Source organism: Dromaius novaehollandiae, chromosome 5 (genome assembly GCF_036370855.1).
Source record: "Dromaius novaehollandiae isolate bDroNov1 chromosome 5, bDroNov1.hap1, whole genome shotgun sequence".
In the NCBI taxonomy this organism is placed as follows: Eukaryota; Metazoa; Chordata; class Aves; order Casuariiformes; family Dromaiidae; genus Dromaius; species Dromaius novaehollandiae.
Window position 1 is genome coordinate 50,193,268 of NC_088102.1, and position 24,135 is coordinate 50,217,402.

Sequence of the window (24,135 nt, forward strand, 5' to 3'; positions counted from 1 at the left end):
TCCAGACTCTTCTGGCTTCTTGTGGGTGGTGTAACAAAAAACAGCATCTCAGAAGTGACAGCTAATCACCACTAAGACAGCCTGTATGAGAAGAGAAGGCAGGGAGGAAATCTATTTGGGGAAATACTGAAAACACAAATTCACAAGAAGAGTTTTGCTTAAAAAGTAGCATAGTTCACAGAGATCGATGTCTGACTCTCACAAACATGTATTGTTGTTTGCTGTGATGTTGTCCATGACAGTAAACAACTTTGAGAGTTGTTCAGCTGCTAATGAAACCTTGTGTGACTAACCCTGTTAAAAACAATCCTCCTTAGAAAAACAGCCACCACCAAATCAAAGCAAATGTTCCCATCTGATTTAAGTAAATCTTAACACTTTAAACTGTCCTTTATTGAATGTAGCTCTTAGTCTGCTGCCTTGAGGTGAGCATCAGCGTTGGAGAACTATCATTGCCCTAAAAAGGTCTGTGTGGGGATATAAGAGTAGTGGGGTATGGATCTTTCATCACAGGGATTCTATTCCTAATCTAGCCTAAATAAGTCAAGACAAAAAGTTAATATCTCTTGCCTGCTCAGTTGACTGGAAAATTATTTTGGTGAGCTAGTATCTGCCTAATAGATATGTGTCCACCACTGCACTAGCAGTATCTGATATTCCTGACAAAAGCAAAGCCAAGAACTGGACTGACTTTGTGTATCTGTTTATCTGGGTTTTTGTTTCTGCTACACATAATGACAGTGCCTGTCTGTGTTATTCTTGGGAGTCACTCAGGGAGAGCTCTTCCTTTTCATCCAGTTCACAGAGATACAATCAAGGCAGAGGCACACTTGCGTCAAAGTAGGGAATTAAGTTTGTGCTATTGCTGCCCACAGTATAGATCAAAAAGTCTTCTGCCTCCGGTTACAAAGTCAGCATCTTTAAGTAATATCAAATGGTTAAATACGTAGTTCTAATCTATCAGACTACATACTCAAAAGAAAGGAATCAGAACCAAATAATAACCTGGGGAAAAATAGCCTTACTACTAAAGGACGAATTGGGTTGTTAATCTGATGAAATATAATTTACTTTTAGTTAAATGGGAGAAAGAATAAGCAGAAAAGTTGACATTTTGTGCACTTACTGCCTTCCACAAAGCTTCCACAATTACATTTGCATCAGATAATGCCTCACATCTCTCCCCTTGGTACGGACTGGAGGTGGCTCATCAATGTCTGAAATGAATCTGAACATTGAACATTTAAAGTGCTAAGTGAAAAATGCAAGCTTCCTATCCCCACCTGCTCCCATTGCCTTCACTTTCTTTTGTTTGTTTTATGTATCTTTCTTTCTCCTCTTTTTAATTCACAGACTCTCTGGTATGAAAGGTTCCTGCTAAATTCATTAGCTTTGTGAGTTATATGTGCTCTTGATGGTGTTTGCCCAGTTCAACTTCACTGATACCCACCTTCATGTACACAGATCTGAAGGATCTAAAAGCACTTTACAAACTACTGCCTAAATCCTACACGATAGAAAACTTTCATCCTGGGAAAGCCTCCCTTCATTCGATTTGTATCCCTGCAGAGGACCCAGAGCAAATGCTGCCACTATCAGTCAGTGGGCAAGGGTGGGTGGGCAGGAAATCCATGAGCTTTCTGTTCGCATCCATCGTCAGCTGCAGAGCTGCTTTTTCACAGCAATAGTAACTACCCTGAGAGCGCATTTAGCTTCTGTCATTCTAGGTGCCTTAGTCATACATAAGCCATAAGGTTCATTCACTGCCATTGCACTCTCCCCTTCACTCCTTTCATTCCATGAAAAGAAACGACAAGGCCCTTTTTGTACAAGCATGATTTAATATATCCATTTCTCATGGTGTGGGGGTACCAGGCAGAAAAGAGACAGAAAGTGTCAGAAATTTTTAAGACCAAGAGTTGAGAGAGTATGCTCTTATATAAGCATACACATCTGAGTATCATCTGGGCAGTCAGGCCAAACTCTGCACATGGCTGTGGTGAAGCTAAGGTTCCAAAAGTCCCGTCTTATACAAATCTTGGATGATACAAAACAGATGCGGAGACATTTTACAGTGAGTAGCTATGCACATACAAGACAGGCAGAATTTCTTGATTTTAATGCTGCTGCAATTAATTCAATAAGAGAGAATTAATTCCATTGTATGCATTTTCATGTACTTGAAAAAACACAAAATAATATTTTACATCCCTGAGAAGGCTGGAAATAATGAATGATTCCAGCGTAACAGAACAGACAAACTTCATTGTCTAGGAATTTCTGCACCAAAAGCCCCTGCTAAATACCATGATCATTAGAGCCAGGTGAGAGGGGGGCACTGCATCACTTCTAAGTTTCTAAATATGAAGTCATTTCAGCATGATCTTCATTTTCGCTCCACATACTGGCAAGTCAATTTCTCCTTCCATCCTGCTGAAGTAGAGGGCTGAGGCCCCCGCAGTTTACTTCCAAAGAGATCTTGAAAATGCGAACGCTTTTAGAGTCTGGGGTTTGTGGAATTACAGGGCTGGGTTTGGCTTTACATTTTATGAACAGTGTGTGCGGACAGAAACTTTGCTGAGCCAAACTGAACCAGACTGTGCTGTTCTAGATGCTGTCACAACTCTGAACATGAACTTCAAGAGATAATGTTTCTGGTATCATGTAAAGCTGTCCAAATAAACCATTTGCTGAGTGAGGATTTTTCAGAGATCCATGAATATGTATAAATGGTGCCGTGGCCTATTTGCTTTTGATATTTGTAGTCACACTGACATTTCTGTTACGATTTGAAGTGCTGTTGTCAAATCAGTGAATTAATAGGAAGAACAGTTCTGTGCTTCATTACTAACAGTTACTGATGGTCTCGCTGACAGCCATCTGTCAGGTTTTGATATTGATACCAGAAAATGAGCCTTGGAATTACATAATAGTTATAGCTCCTTTGAAGTGCTCTTTTATGACTTACAGTATGCCAGCAAGGCGGAGGTAGTGAGGGGGAAGAGGAATGGGAAAAGCTGAAGTGAAATGCTCAGCCAAAGAGAGCTGCTGGGCTTTTGTTCGACTGCATCACTCTAAGCCCAGGGCTGAACTGGCAAATGCCAGAGTCCCAGACAATATCAGTCTGGTAAATAGCAAGTAGTCTGGAAACTTGAGGTCTGGGAAGCAGGGAAATTAAAGGTGAAAAACGAGGAATATTGCGGGAAGAAAAATAAGGTCCTTACAAGAGCTTTGGCTGTTCTATTAGGAGACATTCATTACTCGCTGCAAATTAGATCTGTTTCTTTAAGGGGTGCTGATATTCAGCTGCAGCTGTGCTGCAATTAGCTCACCTGCCCAGGTGGAAGAGAGGGGCTGAAAAAGCTCACATGACAAAAATTTAGCCTACAAAAGGCTGGAGTGGCAGCTAAGCTCTGTAAGGCTGGGCAGGAATTGTGGAGGGGGAGAAGGAGCTTTGGCAGGCTGGTGGGAGAAGATTGGGCGTCATCATCTATATGAAATATAGAGCAGCTAGGAATCAGTGTCTGGAGAGATGCTCAAGGGACAAAGCAGGGCAGGTGGAGGTTTCTGGGAATGGTATGAGCTAGTCTTTTAAGGCTCTGAGGGCCTACAGAGGAGGAAAGAAGGAGATGGTACCTGTTACAATGGGAGGGGAAAGTAACTAGCTCTGGCCTAGGAAACTGCTGTTGGACCTGGGAGGTTTTGTTCTGGTAGTCTCCTTGATTTTTTTTTGTTTTGGTAGGAGGGAATTCTTGTTAATGAAGTGATTGCTTTCCTTCTGGGTAGTCAGAGAGGAGAGGGAATATGCACTGCTGAGCTCTCAGCCTGACTGAGGAAGAGTTAGCCATAACATCCATTCCTTCTTCCTTAGCTCCTTGTAAATGTATCTTCTGTCTCTTCTTAGACTAGTCAGATTTCCCCTCTAGTATATGGCAAACCTCATTCCTTTTTGTCTTACTTTTTTAATATTTTTTTCTGTAGTGAAATCAGTCCTCCATCTTTGCTGTCCTATGAATTGTCCTATTTTTCCCCATTTACAGAGATTTTTATAAATTTATTTTTCTCTTTCTTGACTCCATCTTCTGCTTCTTTTTTTTCCAGAAATTCCATTTCTGATATTCTGACCTGCCCAGTAATAGCAAGAGAGAGATGGCAGTGGTAGAAGGCTGTGATTGTCAGTGATCTTGTTCCTGTTACTGGTCTCAAGATCTAATGTAAGATGAAAAGAGCTGTTTCTCTCCTGCCTCTCCTCCTAGTTGTGGAAAAACCGAGAGAAAGACTTCTAAAGCTAGTTTGGCCTGTGCAGGGCTGTACAGGGCTGTAGGGGTGGTAGAGAAGGATGTGGAAAATTCACTGTAATAACAGTAGTGGCCTGAAGCCTGCTAATGAGTTCCATTAGCATAACATAATTGGTGGGTCTCTACTGGGAAAAAAAGCTTCAATCCTGCTCAGAAAACTTACTTTCTGTTCCACAGGCAATTTGTATGTATGTAATAGTCTAGGAATAGCTGTATTTCAGGCACCTGAAGCTGGCTTATCAGCATAATGCTACAATGCCCTTGTATCCAGATTAGGCTTGTCTGTGAGGTTTCACAGATAAAAATTTTGGGCCAGTTTTTAATCTGTCCTCAGTTTAATAAAGAAATAATTGCTTATTTACACCAAGAGATGAAAATACAGAAAAGAATTGTCTGTTGTGATTAGGAGCTAAAGTATGACATAGGTGAGATTTGTGTCCCACCAGGAGGAAGACTTGTGTCAGTTCACTGTCTTAGTGGCTTTTCTCTAGGCAGAGATGAGCAAAGGATGTTGTAGCAACCATAAGCAGAGAATGAAACTGTGGCTTTGCAGCTTAATAGTAACTCTTTCAAATAATTTAAGCTGAAGAGTAGAAAGAGGTCTGGTATTGTTTTTAGCTAGAGGAAATGTATTTTGACTTAGCCTTCAGAAGGAAAGGGAGACATTAGGAAAAAGCATATCAAGAGAAATATATTTTCTGTGCATCTCTACCTTTCCACATCCACTGTTTCTCAGAATTGGTGCACAGCGTATGTATCAGACAATGATCCTCAAGTGCCTGGCTCTTCTGGAACAGGTAGGAATCAGATCCATGATTTACACATGTTGTCTTCTAAAACCTCATTTGCCACCTAGGCCAGAACTGAGCAACAAGTCCAGTACTTGAAAACAAAACAATTTTATATAATATCACAAGCAGTTTCTGATAATCTCAGCAGGACTTGGAAAGTCTCAAGATTTTAGATAAATATCGTACTAAATGAAAATTGTCAACTTTTAACTTTGGTGTAACCCTAATGGCTTTGTATTTCTGTGATACCTAGAATAGTGTGCACTGCCACCTACATAAACTGACAACAAAGTTGAGACTTGTGCCTGTTTTCATGTAAAAGAGGAAAAGAAATGAGAGCACTTGGTGAGACATGGTTTCAAAATTAGCAAAGCACATCTGTTATCAAAAAAGGAGGGGAGAGACTGAGGAAAATACTCTTTTGTTCATTTATTTTGTTAGATGCCTGTTTTTATTTTTAATTTCCCCTTCAGGGAGCCATTGAGTACTTGTATTAGGAATAAACAGAGCCTGTTAAAAGGCATGGACTAAAGCTCTTCCTGCCATAACAACAGGAAACAAAAATCACCAGAAAATTGTTATTTCTGTGATATGTACTAACAACAAAAGCAGCTCTCAGTAAAATCACAGGTATTACCTAGAAAATGCTCTGATGCATCAAGAACCTTGACTGTCTGCACGTTGACTGCAGACATGTCCTAGGTAGACTGTGCCAGCAGATCAAGAAAACAAGATCCTCAAAAAACAATGTATTAGAACTGCTGCTTTCTCTTTACTGCAAAAACTTATTCTGAGTCTGGGAAGTAAAACTGTACCTTTTTCACTGAAGCCAAAGTTGAGCTCATGTAAACAGTGTACAATAGTAAGCCAATAAGTAATAGCAAAGCATTATTGCATGATTTAGCTTTAGGCACTCCAGCCTGTGGAATGTCTATTTGTGCCAAAGAAGAGCTGTGATACTTTGATTATGTGAAAATGGAAAATGCCTTTTGCTGATAAGCATCGGTACCTAGGAGTAATTGTGTAATGCTACTTTCTCTGTCATTCAAACATCTGATTTTGTAGAACTTATGTGTAATTTAAAGCTGGAATTACCATTCATGAAAGTAAAACTAGCCTTTGCCCACCATCAACATACATCTGGGCAGCATGTGAAATACAGAGCAAATAAAAGATAGTATTAACAAAAAGTCTTAAAATGTCTTTAAAAACAGAAAAAGTTCTTATGAGTTAGGTAGTATAAAAATGGGAGTGAAAGAGTAGTGTAAAGTTTGATGTCTTCTACTTTACAGTACAAGGTATTTTGAACAAGATGTTTTTATGCATGCTTCTTGGATTCTGCTTCATTTGCTAAAGAGTAGTACACGGTGCCATGCCTGCAAATCTTGCTCACTGTCTGCTCACAAAGTATAAAATGAAATCCAGGAGAAACCAGCTTGAAAATGTGCCATCCATATGTATAGGATCTGAGAGAATGACTGCACCTCTCAAATTGACTTGACTCTCAAATTCATCCTGAACTGCTCAAGGGTGACTCCAGGATTTACAAGATAATCCATGTCCCTTAGCAGTGTTCTTTGCCTTCAGTATAGACCAGAAGAACTTCCCCTTCTTTGCTATACATACATGGAAGAATTGAACATATACCAGTTAATGACAGGAAAGAAGAGTTAATCTCTAGCACTGATACTATTGTCCAAATGTATGTAGTTTCTATATACCATTTTTAATTTTAAAATGCATATATATAGAAGTGGTGATAAAGATGTAACAGCATAGATTAGTTCAAAGATACAGTATTCCTCTCTAAGGGGTGGTATTCCTACTTATCACCAGGGAAGAAAAGTAACACTTAAGTGCATGAGTATATAGCTAACCTAAATATAGACAACTATTTACAACAGACTTACTAAAAGCTACAGCAAGGAATCAAAACAGGACTGTTATTCTACAAGCTAAGAACTATCATGTGGCTCCTCAAAGCTATTTCAGTGCCTAATTCCCTTTGAGATCAAGAGGGAAGTGATGCTTCCATTATGTTTCAGAGTGTATTGATGTGAGCAATATCAACAAAAATATAGACAGACAGCAAATTTAAAAATTACATTTTTACAGCAGCCTTTAGGTCATGATCTCTAAAAGCAGAAAGTACACAGATGAAACTGGAAGTAAAGCCTTAATTCTGGTGCTGAAATGTAGAGGAAAGCCTTTCTCCCACTATACAGAGAGAAAAGTAAAAGTATGTTGTTTTTGGAGAGAGTATGGAATATAATTTTATTAAATAGGAGAAACGTAAATGTGTGTACGTTACTGGCAGTGAATTGACGCAACTGAATTACTCCCTTTCACAAAGGAGCTCAGACATTTTTGTGATAGGGACCTAAATCTTATGGCCTACTGTAAGCCTTAATATTTGGTATTCCAAGAACATAACATGCTGTTCAGCCAGGCCTTTCTTAATCTGACAATTCACAGAACCTTTTTTTTTTCCCTGAAATGAAAAATATACTTATCCCTCCAAGGAGTAGGAAAAAGGGAGAAGCCATGTATGAATGACATTAATCAGATCACATACTGCATTACGTGGTGACTTGACTGTGTGCTATGGCATGTGAGCCAACCACTACCAGGAGATAGAGTATCACATAAGAGAGCATTATAAGTAATTTTCATTCCAGATAATAGCATACACACACATACACAAATAGTTCCATACAATTTTTGTGCAGTTCTGGAGAGTGTTGGACTTCTGCTCAAGTGTTGTAATTAGCGGAATCTGGTCCTGTGAGACTGCAACTGCTTTTAGCTCAAAATCTGTTGTTGAAAGGGCAAACAGCATAACAAGTGAGGATTTCCCACACTGCAGCTATTGGTTGAAGATGTAATACATCAAAGCAGAGCAGAGATGCAATCGTGCAGCAAGCTATTTTAAAAACTTTAATGAACCATTTAAAATAAACTCATTATAAAGTAATTTAACAACACCACTTTTACAATTAAATATACTATTTCAGCATGCACATGCAGCACATTAATCCCATGTCAGGACAGAAAATGAAGTGAAACTGAAGGGATTCTGATACATGAAAGTCATCTTAGTAATTTCTCATAACTTCATGGCACTCTTAAGCGGTGTAATGAAAGAATGAATTGATTTAAACAACATTTTGTTGGAGCAATGGGGTTTGCGGAATTAAATTAACCTGATGGTTTCCTGTAAGAGCAGGCCTGCGTGGCATTAAGTTATTCTTGAAATTAATTTCTTTTCCTCTCCAGAGTTATTTTTGTTTTGGATTGGGGTTGATATTTTCTTTCCTATTTATTTCCATAGCATTCACTAAGGACTTCTGCAGTCATCTTTCCACATTCCTCACTTCATTAAAATGAATTTTAAAAAAAGCTTACTCAGTTCCTTATTATCAGGTTCCTGAAGCTGGGAATCAACAAGAATTCTGGAAGCACTTTCATTTCTTAAAAATAATGCACCATTCCTTTTTCTTTATATTAAATCCTCCTCATTTTTTTCTGTTAGGAAATATGGTTCAGGAAAGGAAGGAATATAAGGATATTAAGCAGGAAAATATAAAACCAGATTACATAGGTCTAAAGGAAAAAAGTGCCAATGTCATGTTTCAATGAAGTTTCTGTGCAGTTGTAGTAAATGTTGCAGTATTTGTAAGAGTAAGTAGCTAGGACAGAGAACTTCTGGATCTATCTGGGCAATAAAACTTCATTACTGTTTAAACTGAGAATGTGATGTTCAGAATCCTAAGAACCAGGTCATAAACTGTGTTTATTTGTGTTATTTCCATTGCTAGTACTCCACTAATGCATCCTTTGATATTATAGCCTAGGTCATACATGATCCCTTGCATTCCCATGAATAACTTCCATTGACAAAAATAGGAGATATGCAGGTGAAACTTTCATTACCAAGTGCCACCTTCTTGATTTTATAACTTCAAATCTGTATGGTTTGGAGGGAGGGTGAGATTGGGCAGGTCAGTTCTCAGCCTGGAAGGAATTCACATTTGCTCAAACTAGAGAGGATGAGGTCTAGTGAGAAGTGTTGGGATATGCTTTTAAAGAGCATGTATAAATACTTATCCCTGCTGTGATTATTTCTCTTACTGTAAAAATAAACTAACTGGAATGGATGGTTTTAACAATGATTGCCAGATATTTGACCTTTCACTGGGACTTGAAGATATATTATCTCTAATACTTTAAGTAGACTTAACACTTAGGATGCTAATGTATTAGTCATACTGACAGTGCTGTTTCCTTTGCTTGATATCAAGGGTTGGGTTGGGGTAATCACAGAAACAGATTTGGGAACATAACATTATGTTCTGCTAACTTAGATCAGTGGGGTTTAGTTACTTCAATGCACTTCTTTTATCAAGGCCTGCTCCTCCTGTGCTGTGCTTTGTTTCCAAGCAAGGCATAGCCCTCATGTTGCGGGTCTCCAGATCCCAGTGCCCCAGGAGATGACGCTGCCTGACCTGAGGTGAATGAACCTTGATCGCTCTGGTCTGCATTTCTCTGCTTTGAGCAGCTGCCACAACTTCCTAAGTGTCCACTTTTGTTAGTGTGGTTACTCTGACCAGAAAAAAGTGGCTTATTCACAGCTAGAGAGTTTGACCACCTTGTCAAATACAGGCTTAAGCCCTGCCAGGGCTCCCAGCCCTGCACTCAGAGCTGCAGTTTCCCTCTGTGCTTACCTGTGACACATCTCGCAGCCCTCCTTTTGCTTGTTCTCATGGTGCGGCACGGCCAGCATGTTCTCATCTGTATGGCCCAGGTCCAGAAAATAGGATGAGATTCAGAACGCTTTCCAAGCACTACCAAAGACACCTTCCTTGTGAGGAGAAGGAAATGCTGAGGGGAAAATGACAAATTACACCATAATATACATTAGGCATGCCAAGGCAATTCATTAAGTGCTGGATGCCTACTTCTCCTAATGTTTTCTACCTGTTTTCTGTATACTAGAAGTGTTAGGAAGAATCCTTTTCAAAATGCTTCCACTATATTGATTGACTTTACGCATTGACAGTAAGCAACCCAGCTGTCTGCATCTTTGTCGTTCACTGCATATCTTTCTAGACACTTCGTGTTTCTGTGAGGGGGGGATAGAAAATTTTTTTCTGAGCTATGAACATGCTCAACTTGCTGCAGGCAAGCTTGTTTTGTCAGGAATGATCTCCAGAATTAATTATCTGAATAATCTAAGTAGCATATAACAAAAGACCGGATGTTAAAACCTCCTAAAGTACAAAGCCCTATTTCATAGTATTGCATTAAGAGCAAACAAGCATACTGCAAAATCCCCAAACTTCTCTTAAAGTACTTTCTGGCAGTACCATGAATTTTTAGCACCACCCAATTCTTTCTGCAGCTGCTCTTCAGATATAATATATTTATACCAATAGTAAAAGTTACTTACAAAGAGAAACTTAATTCAGTGTCAGTGGTTTGCACTGGTGGTTTGTTTTTTTTCCCCTGTGGATTCCATGCTCAGAGGTTTCTGGCAGGGTTTTATTGAAGCATGGGAGGCCAGCAGAGTTGCTGAGCTCCCACACAGGATCAGTGGCTCTTCCTGAGATTAGACTCAGATGTTGCCCTGCTTCCCACTGCAGGGACAATTACCTTTGCTGAAATTAATACAATTTTTGATCCACGTTTTAGTAACAGACATACATTTGTGGCTTGCACTAAGTGCATGGCACACTGAATCTGTGTGTCCAAAGATAGAATGTGGCTTGTGATTTGTATGTATCAAATTTGAATCAATAATCTCAACAGGCAAAGTTTTTTCATCACTTAACTCTATTGACTTTTGCACAGTTACACCAAAGGTAAATCTGTCCAAATGAGATCATCTAATTCAGATTAAATATTCTGACAGCTCTACAGCAAAATGTTTTAAAACCTGGGCCTTGGTGGTAGTATAACGAGTGCTGTGAGGGAGTGCTCTCGCAGAAAACAACCTGCTAAAGCAGTTTCTTAAATCGTAAAGATTATATTGAAGCAGCTGAGTAAACAATCAATGGCCAGCTATACCCTACAGAAAGATACTGGTTGAAGAAGGATTCGCCACCTTTTGTGGAAATTTTCCAGTGCACATCTTTGACTCTCTCTCGGAAGAGGAGTTGAGATTTTTCATAGTTTAGGCTGTTGCATGTGGGAGGTATAGGTTCTCTGCTTGATACAGAGGGACAGGATACTGGGTATTATGTTTTTCTCCTAAATGTAAATACTTATGGATAGAGAAATGTTCATTTTCAAATGCATCCTAAAAATGAGATTGTATTAACTATTAATTACTATAAATATTAAAACACTGCAATTAGGTATTCCACAAAGTGCAAAGAAATTTCCTGACATGTTATTTGTTTAAGCAGTTGGTGTTTGTTTTTCTTTAACCCTATTTGCAGGGTTTAGGAGATTTTGTTACTCAATAACTATATGAAACATGATTTTGCAATAAATGAAATGCCAGATCTGCTGTTTATGTCCATTGCTGCTGTTCTATTTTGTCTAGCATGGCAGTAGCAGAGGATATGGCCAAGTGTCTTTAGTTAATTTTTTTTATTATATAGTCCTGTGAGTTTGCTTGGTTTTTGAAAATAATTACCAGCATTTTTTCAACTGGGAGTTCTGCTTAAAAATTTTTGTCATACTATGGTCTTTTATTTTTCTGAATCTCTGCTTTAATAAGTGTTTTGTATCTGCTGGGAACACAGTGATCAAGTAGAAGCTTTTAAGCAGACAGCCTAGGATTGAACAATAACAGCAAATTGTACTGACTGACATTCATCTCACACGGAGGGCTAACATGAGACCTGGGCACAAGTTTTACTTGTAACTGCAGGATAGAAATGGAATTTAAGTGGTTTACATGATGCTGCTCTAACAACTGAATTTTATCTGCTGTGAATCTTATCAAACAAGTGTCATGCCATGGTACTGATGTAAATGCACTTGTAAAGCATATCATTCTTGCTGGGATCATCAGTGCCGAAATAGGCAGTAGACCTAATTCTGAAGTTTTGACTGCTAAGCCTAACATCAGCAAGAATTCCGCTAAATACAAATTTCAGAATTGTTCTTCGTAGAAATCACGTAGGCTGTGTGGCTGTGGCAGAAGGTGCTCTCTGTTTTTTTTGTTTTTTATTTTTTGTTTTTTTTAAGTCCTAATTTTAAAGGATTCTCTCAGTTTCTCATGTGAAGTTGTTGAGGGCCTTAAATTAAGCTTTTGGGTGTTAAGGAGTACCAGCTACAATAAATACAGAGAAACCTAGGATTTTCTGTGCTGGAACAGATCAATGAGCCATTTAATTTGTTATCCTCCTTCCGGCAGTGGCCAGTGCCAAATGCTGTAGAGAAAACCCTCTTCAGAGCACATGTGGTGACCTAGTTCTGTTGTGTGTTGCCTGAGAAATACAGAATTACTAAACTATAGATCAGGCTGGCTAGAAAAATGAAAACTATCTTTAGAAGTAGAAAGTATTACTGTTATTACTTCGAGAGTTTTTCAGTATAATCAGATGTGACAAAAATGTAAGGGATGTGCACTGAAATGTGTATCAGAGCAACCACACAACTTCATACTAATATTGGATACATCCATAATACTCTTCCTGGTACAGCATGACTTTAAATACCAGAAATCTGTTAATGAGTATACCAGAACTATCATTTGTCTAATAGTTATTAAGAAGCGTGATCCAGACCCATGACTTCAATAGATATAAGCTAAGATCTTCAAAAAGACCAATATTATTCTTGGTTAAAAATGTGTCAGGTTTTAGGTTTATGAGTTTGTTTGCCTTTTTTTGTTTTAAGAACCCTGAGCTTTTGCATAACATTTGTAACATGGATTATTTTTATTTGATGGCTCTTTCAGCTGCCCGTGGTGTGACTAGGCTTGCCTGAGACTGTAGTAAATATTCTAAGAGGTCAAAGTCTATTGAAACTATGAATTCTCTACTGGAAAAGTTAAATTCATTTGAAACATTAACTTCTACCTTATTTAATCTTTCATTGCTAAGGGTTTACAACTGATTTTACAACCCTGGGATGATTAATTTTAATGCAACTCTTTGTTCTTTGATCACCTTTCTCCATTTCCAATTCTGATTTACTTGTAATTTTCTAAAATCATCCGTCATCTTCCTGTCTGCATACTCCACTCAAAGCAGTAGAACTGTGAAGATACTGCCTTCTTGGCTTGGTTTTTTTGGAATGTACACCTGCAAATAGTTAATGGAAGATACAGTGCCTCTCAACACTTGTAATGTTGCCCCGGTTGATCATATGTTCTCTTTTTCATCAATGTATCTGCAAGCTCTGGGCATCTGTTATGACAGCACCTTTCCTTTTGAGGAAATCTCAGTAAATGCTATTACTGTCACTGAATTGAGTCATTTCTCTCAATTTACTAGGGCTTGATGTGAGGCACACCCCTTGGACAAAAGTCTTAATGGGAAGCACAAAGTAAACTGGCAAAGAGTGATAAAAAGTATGTGATTTTTCTTAAGAGTCAGTAATATTTTCTGCTTTCTCGGCTTCGTGATTCTGCTTTTCTGGATTGAGGCAAGATAAGAGAATAGGAAAATACCATTAAATTTGTCCATAACATGAGGGTTTTCCTTTATTCAAATGGCAACAACTGATTGAATGGGTTTTCTGATAGTTAATCTCTATGCAAGAGGGAGCTTCAAGAAGGAATTGTAATTCAAAGATACACAGTCCCTGCTTTACACTCTGCATGTCAGAGTAGTTTGCTTTTAGACCTTTGCAAGGTGCAGTTCACCTACCCAATAGGCTCAGGTACTTGAACCATCATTTAGGTGAAAGTGTCCAAGCTCCTTCCCTTTGTTTTGTTGTTCCTGAGTAGGATATCACACAAGCAGGTCCTACTCTTTCTTTATGGACAAAAGTACAAAATAAAGATTCCTTATTCAAGTGAGTAAAGTGGAGGTGGCTTAATCTGTGTCCTGGGGAGCCAGACTATGGTCAAGGACAATGAACAGTGAGGTATGCTTACACAAACACAACCAACCAAAAGCAATTGGCTTTAGGAGTCCCTAATTCTCCCCGAGGTGTTTTCAGTGTGTAGTGATAAAAATAGTCTGCTTTTCCCATTAATATTTTACTGCCAACATTAAAATACGTATCCCTAGACATATGCCAAAAGCACACCATAATAGTACACAAGGATGACAAATTGGTACATTTGTGCCATAAAGCAATGATTATTGTGAAGATGATGATAATATGATCTTATCAATATAATTCTTTCTTTTAAGGAACTATTTTCTGGCTCTTTTTTCCCCTTGGAAGCTTAAAACATTTATTTCTAACTCAAGAGTGTTTTAATAGCAAACAATTACATTAAGAAAAAAGTAAAGAAATAAATGTGGCAAATGGATTAAGAAAATGTTTTCATGATAATGATTGGAGCTTGCTGTTCTTCTCCCGAAGACCTTTATTAAAATGAATATTATTTACTCTTTATGTGACACAAAGTCCATTCCTTTTAATGGAATAGAATTATGTTCGGTAGTACCTAGATACTCTGACAGTAGGCACACCGGGGAAGCTAGCCTTATTCTGTCTGATTCCTAGTCACAGCAGTAGTCATAGAAACGTAGCACTGAAAGGAATGTGGAGTCCATTCTCCCACTCACAGGCAATCACAGAATTCAATCCCATTCATTAAACCCAATTTTAAAACTGGTTTCATTTATTGAAGTCAATTAGGAGCTGAGATGGATGGACAGATTACATAGATAACTGCATATTGACCTTTTCTGGTTTAAATCTCTGCAGTACAAGAATCCTTTCTCGGGGTGTTTTTTTGTTTTTGATCTAGAAGATCTCTAGTGTGCCTCTGCTATCTCACTGGGCTGGGTTCCTCTATATAGAAAGAATAGACTCGTAATAAAACTCTGAAATCCTTTGGGGGTCTGATAGCAAGAAAGTATGTTTTAGAGAAAAGTAATCCCTGTGACATCTTTCCAACCTAGCAAAAAGATTATTTTGTCATTAAGTGATTTTTCTCTGTTGTTTTAGTAACAGCAACCATCAGTCACACTGCAAGAGTATAACAGACATTAAGAAAATCGTTTCCTTTTATACCTGTAATTGCGCTTCATTAATGAAAAATGAACAGCCTTTTTCCATTTCCTCTATAATCTATATGAATTTCAGTGACACGGAAAATTACATGGGGAAAAGTGTTGATTTGATTTAAAGAGGATTTGGGTTTAGTATTTACAGGTTGTCACGGCTGATGTAAAGCAAGCTCTTCACCTTCCTGATGTTAAGCCAAACTCTCAGTAAGGAATTTCAGGATCTTGGTATTTAGTCCTAGGACCAAGAAAGGGCACATTATTCTGGCTGTCACAGAGCTTGACCTGGCATTTGCTCTCTTAGCAGATTTCAGATAGGTAGATTATGGATTTCTTGTAGCTTTTTTAGAATGCTTTCGAGGTGGTGCCTAATTGGTCTCTTCCAGGCAGACCTGCCACTTCGGAGTTTGTTCAGTATGCTGGTTGGCAGGCTTGAGAAGGCTTTCTCCCCTCCAGTGTGGGGAGGTGGGACTCAGTCCCACAGAGAAGCGGTGACACTAGTCTAGCAACATCAACATTATATGTATTGGGCAGGAGGTTTTATTTAGCCATTTGTCAGAAAGCAATTACGTGGCGCTGTCAATGTTTCATCATTGAATGTTTAAGTTAGGCAACTAGATGAAAATTTTAAATTCCAAGTGAGTAATACTACTTTCAAAATCAATTCATTTGCAGTTACAGGGGCCAGAGGCCATTTCTTTTAGTCTCCACCCAAAACTAGGCATCTAATTTCAGTGTTGCAGACAATACGATCTAGAGGAGCTAGAGCTGCTCAGCACTTCAGCAAACCAGTTTGAAGATGGTCCTGAAAGAGTTTTTAGCAAGTGATCTGTTAGAGAGGAATTCCAAAGAATTAAGATGGGTTTGGAGTGCTGTATTTAATAGCTCTCCAAGGGGGGAAATAAGCTTAAATGTTAATTCTTGTAATATGCAATCACCAACTATAAAAATACATTTTTTTTTTATTAACTCTCCTCCCAGCTTTACCTGTATAATTAGCATTTCGTACTCTTCTTTAGGCCGTTAAACTTAGTCACATTGCATAGTATGTACTATTTTGGTTCTTGGGCTACTTTGGAAATCTGGGCTGCATTATAATTATCAGTTCTGAGCATAAGACTGATTTGTTGTTACTTCATTGCCTGTAAGATGAATTTTTTGGACACATAGGCACACCCTTGCAAATTCTGTTTTTGAATGTTCTTTAGAAAAATGGCAAAAAAATATTTTAATAAAGCTATCATGAAGTATTTCTAAGCAATTCATTAATATGCAGCCTATAAGTGAATATTTGCCCAGGATGGTTTACTGTCAGCCTGTGTGGTGGCCATTGGGAAATGCATTTCATGGCCTCAGGCTATCTTATGAATGAGAATCTCCAAATCGTAAAAATAATCCCAAGAGAAAGAACCAAATAGGGGTTACCTGGCAACATTGCTGACAGGCTCAGGCACAAGCCAGGACGCACTGGAGATAGGTTTAGTCTTCTCTGGAGTGAATTCAGCAGGGTGAGCTCATGGCATGTTAAATATGTATGGTACTTGTGCCACACTGCTTTTGGGGACATCTGGACTATTTTGTTCTCCAGGATTGCTGATCAACAGCTTCTCAGAAACATATAAACTCAGAAATGAGAAAAAACAGCAATAAAAGCTGAACAATAAAAAGATGGAAATCAACACAGCCAAAAATGTGATCTTATGCAAATGATGTATGAAGGCGTGTGATGCTCAGACACCGCAGAAGAACTGTTATCCTCCCATTGCATTCAGTCTCATTCTCTGGTTCTTTTCATATATGTCTTTAGCAAAGGAATGGCTAGCTCCCTCTTTTTGTGCAGATTTTCCTAGAATCTTGTTGTTCTATAGCTTTGGAGAAGATCGGTGTCCTGCTGAGAAAGAACTTGATTGGAAAGAGACCCAGGGTATATTTTTCATAGGCTTTCTTTGTTCACAACATGTGAACTGCATTAGTTGTGTGCCTTTGTGCATGTGTGGGCATGCACATTTGGAAGGGAGGAGGAGAAGGTTAAAGTAAAATACTACGGTGCACAGCCTCAAACCAGAAAGGAGTTATCTGTCAAAATTTCTTAGCATACTGCTTTCTTCAGTATTGCTTTCTGTCGTATCGTTTCCTAACTTCTAGAGCAAGGCTCTGGAACAAGCCTTGAGTTGCCTGAAGCCTCCTTAGTGTCTGTCTGAAGCAGTGGCTGTACTGATGTTTTTGAGATTCATTTGAATAAGGCATACTTTAGTTAATTAATAAAGCAAATAAAGCAAATATTCATACCAGTATTTCAAAACATGTTCCAAACTACTGTTTATCCCCACTGGAAATCAAAGTAAATCTTCTATGTATTAGGCAGATGAGCACATTCAGCCAAGAGTCAGCTCTGCAATTCTCTAATGCTGAAAATTAGGAAAGCGCCTGTGTTTCCTTTCTTTTTATTCATTTCTTTCCCTATTTTCTTTCTGTCAAATTATAATATACATCTTTCTGAGAAGGCCTGGGTCTGAGATACAGACTGTAAGTGCATGCATAGACAAAGGGAATGCATGATATTCCTTTCTTCTAGATGCTTCTCCATGCATATTCCATGTGACGTATTTCTGCCAATGAAGACACTTCTTTTTTCTTATGAGTAGTAAATATTTTCATTCCTGCTTTTGGCTTCTAGTCACTAACACGATGAGCATGTTACATATTCCTCAGCAGAGTAGATCAATAGCTTCTGTTAGACGAACAACTATTTCCTCTATGCCACTGTGACTGCAAGCCTCCGAGACCAAGGCACAGTTTTGCACAGAAAACTCCTCTGGCATTTGTCTGTTTACACCCACTCCCCATAACAGCCCACAGATTTGTATCACAATCTTACTGTTACTGAAGTGAATTTGTTAACATGGATCATTGTCTTGTTTGCAAAATAAAGCCAGTCAGCAAGCTACTATTAACCCAATCTATTTGCAAGAGGTATTTTCCAAGCAAGGAGAAATTACAGCAATTGTTCATCATTAATTTTGTTAATAGATGTGTGTTCATTTGTATTACCTTGTAAACAAGGCACTGCATTATACAGTAGGCATACCGCTAAACTTGGGATGCTGTTTAATGTCCTCGTTTTATGTATAATCACAACAATTTCCAAGAAGCCATGACTAATAACCTTGAGGCAAAGTTCTTTGTGAATTTTGAAGAACGAAAAAGCTGAGCTTTGGAACCAATCCCGCATATTACAAATCTTACCTATATCAGAACCAGAGCAAATGTAAAGTGAATTATTGAGGCAACTAGCTTAGCAAGATTCTAAAAAAGGATTAGACATGTGTGAATACTGTAAGAAAAGCATCTGCAGTTACAGTAGGTAGGATAAAATTACAAGGGCTATCAGCCCTTATGCTTCAAGGCATAAGCCGATCACCAGTTTGAGTCAGGAAGAAATGTTCTCTCATGGGAATTATTTTCCTTTATAATGTAATTATGTGCGTTATAAGATAGTTAAATTCCTGATAAATCAATCATTGACCCCTACTGAGAGATAGCAAACTAAAATAGGCTAATTGGTATGGGGATTTCTAAGAAAAGAACAGCTTTTAGCTTTTAAAGAAAGCTTTTGGCCAGGAAACTGAAAGCACTTTATAAGAAAAGTAAGTTTCAGTACCCCCATTTTACAGATTGGGAAAATGAGGCTAAGACAAGGGAAATGACTTAACCAAGATCACCAAGTCAAGCACTGTCAGTACCAAGAAGTGTATCCTGCAGTCTTCTGAGTCTCAGGCCAGTGCTTATCCTGTTGGACCCAAACCTGCTGCTTGTTCAGTTCAGTTTGTCTTCACAAAATTGTTTTGCTCTAAGTTCTTCACAAATCTGTTTAATGAGAAGTGGTCTAATGAGTTGGTTTCACAAATATCTTCATATAAATCGAGAGTCCTGTTTGTTTGTGTGGATCAGTGACCTACCAAGAACGAGTTAGAGATTTCTACATGGGAAAACAGACTGTCATCACTATAGCAGAATAATTTTACCATTTTTACTATGCAGATAAGTCTCCCCAGGGCAGACAGTGTTCCAAATAAAAGCGGTTTTGTTTCAGAACAGTTATTCTGCTTCTAATGATGCTGGCATCATTTGGCATAAAAGAGCTCACTTTGCCTAGTGAGGAAAAAAAAGTAATGTCAGTTATGCGCAAATATACGCTAAAATGCAGGAGTTATGCATCTTTTTATTATAACAGGTTAGTTATTGTTGTGCATATAAAACAACAGCTAGCATGTTGTTTTATACTGTGTCAAGGCTCTGTTAGGAAGATAGAGGTAAAATGTTCCCTCTCCCCTTCCTGAAAAAGAACCTAGAATCTGAGTGGGTGAAAGAGAGACCCTGTAGGATCACTGTATGTTCATGTTCCTTAGACTTGTTTTCCCTTTCTGTTTCATGTATGGATTTACAGTAAATTCAGTCTTTAAAGTTTCTGAAAGCTGTTCCAAAAGGATGAGGAGGAGCTAGCTTTGTTTTTATAGGGAGGCTCAGAGAAGAGTCCATTTACCAGATGAGGAGATGGCCTCATCTTGTCATGACAGCTGATGGAAGCGTGTGTAGTGGGGGAGGCAGCAAGGCAACTTGGACTAGACCTGACATACTGTGTGGTGCTTTCTTCTTTCAACTTTTTTTTGATGCATCTCTCTCATTTTGCCCTTTCTCTTTACTAAAATTAGTGAGCTTTTCCAGCCAAAGTTTAGTTTCAGCTACCAGATTCCTCTGTGCTCAAATATTTGCCCTCATGTAAAGAAGTGGTGCTTGGGGCTGGGTACTGAGGTATGAGGTTTATCTCTTTCCTGCATATGGGGTGGGAGAGATTGGGGCAGGTGCAGGAGGTGTTAATACTGACTATCTGATCATATATCCTGCAGTAACCCATGCCTGGGCAAACTCAGCTGATATGCACACAGACTGTTTCTCCTTCCCTCTTCCCTATCTCTCCTAGTTCCTCAGGACTGCTGTTTTCCAATACTGCATCATAGTCTTACTATTAAAAAATAGACTAGCTCTATGGAAGGATGTGTGAAGGGGACATATGGCACAGAAACACTGCCTGACAAAGTGAACATTAATCTTTTTTCATTTTAGATATAATGACAGAGAAGAGGTTTACTCCCTTCTGATAACATGAAAAGGAGATGACTGGATGTGGAGGGAAGAGAAAACAAGGAAAAAGCCTGAAAAGGAAAGGTATGGAATAAATGCAAAGAAGAGACAGGTCAGTGGAGCATGTGCCCAAACAGCACGGGATAGAAAATCCAAACTCTAGAAAGTTCTCAGATTATCCAGTGTTCCTTGTTTTGATGGCATCTATTGCTGCTTCTGTGAGCTGGAGTTTCTGCCTAATTCCTTTCCCCAGCTTTTCCAAAAGACTGCAGAGCAACAGAAACAGAGACCCCCGCCCCCAACTTGAGGTAGGGGTGGTCTTGTGCCAGACCAAGGAGACGCTCACTGCTAGTACTATTGTGGTTATGATGGGAGGAGATCTCATAAATGGCTGGTCTCAAACTCTGTTCCCTATCGCTCTTCAGTAGAGCAGGCCCAGCTATGGCTGTTTATACATATTTTCTTTCCAGTTGGATCTGTCTCACCCATTTTATCATGCATTGGGCATGTATTTTGCTGAGGACAAATATCACCATATTCAGATGTTAATAGTTGCATGCATAATCCTGTTCCTGTTGAAATGAACAGAAAAAGTCCCGCTGACTATATGTAGAGCTTAGGGTTACAGTATATAGCATGAGCAAGACCATCATCCAGAGCTAGACCAGAATACCAAATCCATGGCTTTTCAAGTGCTCAGATCTGTTCTCAGAGTGGTAGATCACTTTTGAAATTCACTGAAATTCACAGAGTTCTTGGGCTTTTGCTGACGTTACGCATATTAAAAATCCAAGGAAAAACAGGGTCTGGCTTCTGATCTAGGCTCTACTACCAGTAAAGGTAGAATGGTTAACATGCCAACATGAGTTCTGTTATGAAAACTGGTATCTTAGAAGACAATAAGGCCATGAGTGGCATTTTGTACAAAGTGCTTTGTATGACGAGATTTAAGAAAGTTGACTAGATGTGTTATTGCTAGGCACTATACAGCCTGGCTTGTATTTTATGCTACAGTGTAGTACCTCTTTTTTTTCTGAACATGCATCTGTTCTCATTTGTGCTTGCCCTTGATATAACCTTAACTGCTTCGTATATCCTTGTGATTCCTAAGTTGCTGAAGTGACAATTTGTCATAAGAGTAAATATATTTCTTTTCAGCTGTTTAAAAGAAAAAAATAATGACAGTACTATATTTATTGGAATACGGATGTCAAATCAATTTTTTTGCCCAATGGTCATTAAATCTGTCATTTAGTCTTTACTCATTGAGGTAGACAGGAAGGGGAAACAGATCAAGCCAAGCCAAATTGAATGAAACCATATCAGTATTAAAGTTCTGTAAAAGCTGATGAAGATAGACATTTGATACTATGGGATTTGTAAATCAATTTATATATGGCGTGATAGTACAGGAATGAATATAAGATAAATAAGAAAACAGGATGCAAGTCCATTCTGGCATGCAGGGGGATGATTTGGAATGTGAATAAAGGAAGCTACTCAAAGGTCTTGTAGACCAAAGCTAATGAATTTCTAATTTTACTATTATCTTTCGAGTGACAAAAAAGATCATTTGTTCCTGCTTTTACAATGTTGTCATTTACACACAGTGTTTGAGGTACTAACAACATTTCTTTGAAAACCCATCTACTAGAGAAATTCTTTTCATTTGATTCTGATATTTATTAAGTTTGTTATCCCATTGGCATTATGCTGTCTTGGTTCGTACATCAGCATTTGATCGTAATGTCCAATATACATGCAAAAATGAATTATTACCTTGGGTCAATTCTCATTTTGGTGGTAGGAAAGAAGCAAAAAATTCTCATCTGTAACATAGGAGCAAATGTGAGGAAAAAGAATACAGAGGATGAAATATCTGTGAAATGTAGTACCTTGGCAGACACTTTTCACCACTATTTTCATATTCCAGCAGTGTCAAGAGATGTTATTTACTACTCCTGACTGTATTTTCCCCTTTTTTTAGGTTTTGGGCAGTGTCAACTTCTGTCAAAATATCTGAACATAAATACTCAACAGGCTAAGATGAAACACTGTTACATAAAACCATTATAAATAATGCATTTTCCTTTGAATCTTTTAATTTGATTACAGAGATAAAACAGACAAATCATGCAAATGTTATTCAATAACTAGTTTATATCTGTCAGAAAATATGGAAATCAAAGTGTTCTACTTTAAAGCATTCTTGCATCATAGTTAATCAGCATTTTTAACTTGCAGATCGCAAGCCAGTATATATGAATTGACTGCTGTGCTAGGACATAACATTAAAAATTCTTTTTGAATTCTAAAGCAACTTGTCAACATGCATGTTCTAATACTAAGTGCACACAGTTACTTCAATGCTTTCTCTGATGTTGCCTATTTCCTGTCAAACACAAGGGCAAATTTCAAGCATGAAATAGACCTGCTATGTCTGAAATCAGCCATGGAATTATTAACAATAGTGGCCACTGCCTGGCTGCTCTGCTTTGCATTTCCGTAAGCACTTTCTCTCTTCGGATCCCAAAGGGTTGTCTTTGCAAAAGTGCATTAGTTCAGCCTCACAGCCATGGCCTCTGTGGCACTGCCAGTACTATTAAAGCCAGGTGAACAGTGGCACAGAACATCTATGTGGTATGAGAATCAGCAGGGTTATTAGCCACTGCCAGGCATTGATTGAATATGGCAGTAAGACGGGTTCATCAGCCTAGCTCATTCACTCAGGACGATGCTGTGTTAAGTAGGCATACCTAGAAAGAGTAGAAATAACTTAGGTGCTAAGTACCACAGCTGTATTTAGTTGCCTAGCTCTTACTGACAACAGCTTCCTTCATGGATGAGCTAGACACCTAAATGTGTAGATGTGGTCTTAAAGGACTTGCCAAAGTGCATATGTGGACTGTGGGATTAGGAACAGAAACTTGAAGTCACAAATCATGGTGTCCTGTTTAAATAGTGGAACTTCTCCAGATTTCTAGGACCCTCGTTGCTTTGACAAAGAACATAGACGCAGAAACTCATCTCTTCCTTTTGAGAAGAGATTAAGGGAATTTTAACTGGTGTTTGATCAGATAATGAAGTCAGAAAGCAATGTCCTTAGTTTACTGTCTTATATACAGTACTGAAACTCTATAACCATAATTTTCCTGGCAGTATAGAATGTATGATGAATTTCTGATCGGGATTTAAACTTGTAGATCAAACTGGAAAAAAGCTTCTTTAAGAGATCTTTGAAAATGTACTTTCAGATGGGAGATCCTAGATCACCACAGAAGCAGGTCTTGCTGCAGTTACCTAGGGACAGTTGTGATCCTTCAATTCCTAAGGACTTTGTCTTATTATAGTACTGCTGCTTTTGCTGGGAATGTCCAAGATTGCTCATCTAGTTAAAGAAAGACTTTGAATCCTTTACATTTTAGCAAGCATTTGACAACTTGTTCCTTGCCCATGGCACAGCAAGGATATTTCAGTTTTGAAATGAAGTGATGACTGATGGAAGTCCAGAAAATCATCAATGGGAGAAAATCTCTGAGTTTAGACATATGAGAGGTCAAGCTTGTATATGGAAAGCCATATTTAATTGAAGTGATTTTAGCAAATAGGCAAGGCTTAAGTTACATGACACCCTGGGAAAGGATGGCTGTTGATAATTGTCCAGTTTCTCTTGTAGAGCAATATGGCTTTGAGAGATTAATGAGACTGTTAAGGCATTGGTAGTGATTCCTTTCCGAAAATTTATTTTCAGAAACCTTGATC

At 38.4% G+C, this 24,135-nt stretch overlaps 1 protein-coding gene across 1 annotated transcript in view; it reads left to right on the forward strand.

Annotated features, from left to right (window-relative positions):
• The window catches only part of RAG2 (recombination activating 2), a 169,503-nt gene that overhangs the window by 47,472 nt on the left and 97,896 nt on the right, over positions 1–24,135 (forward strand). The window contains exon 2 of the mRNA XM_064512768.1: positions 20,356–20,457. Coding sequence (XP_064368838.1) covers positions 20,406–20,457 — 52 coding nt within the window. The 5' untranslated portion in view covers positions 20,356–20,405. The remainder of the gene's footprint in view (positions 1–20,355; positions 20,458–24,135) is intronic.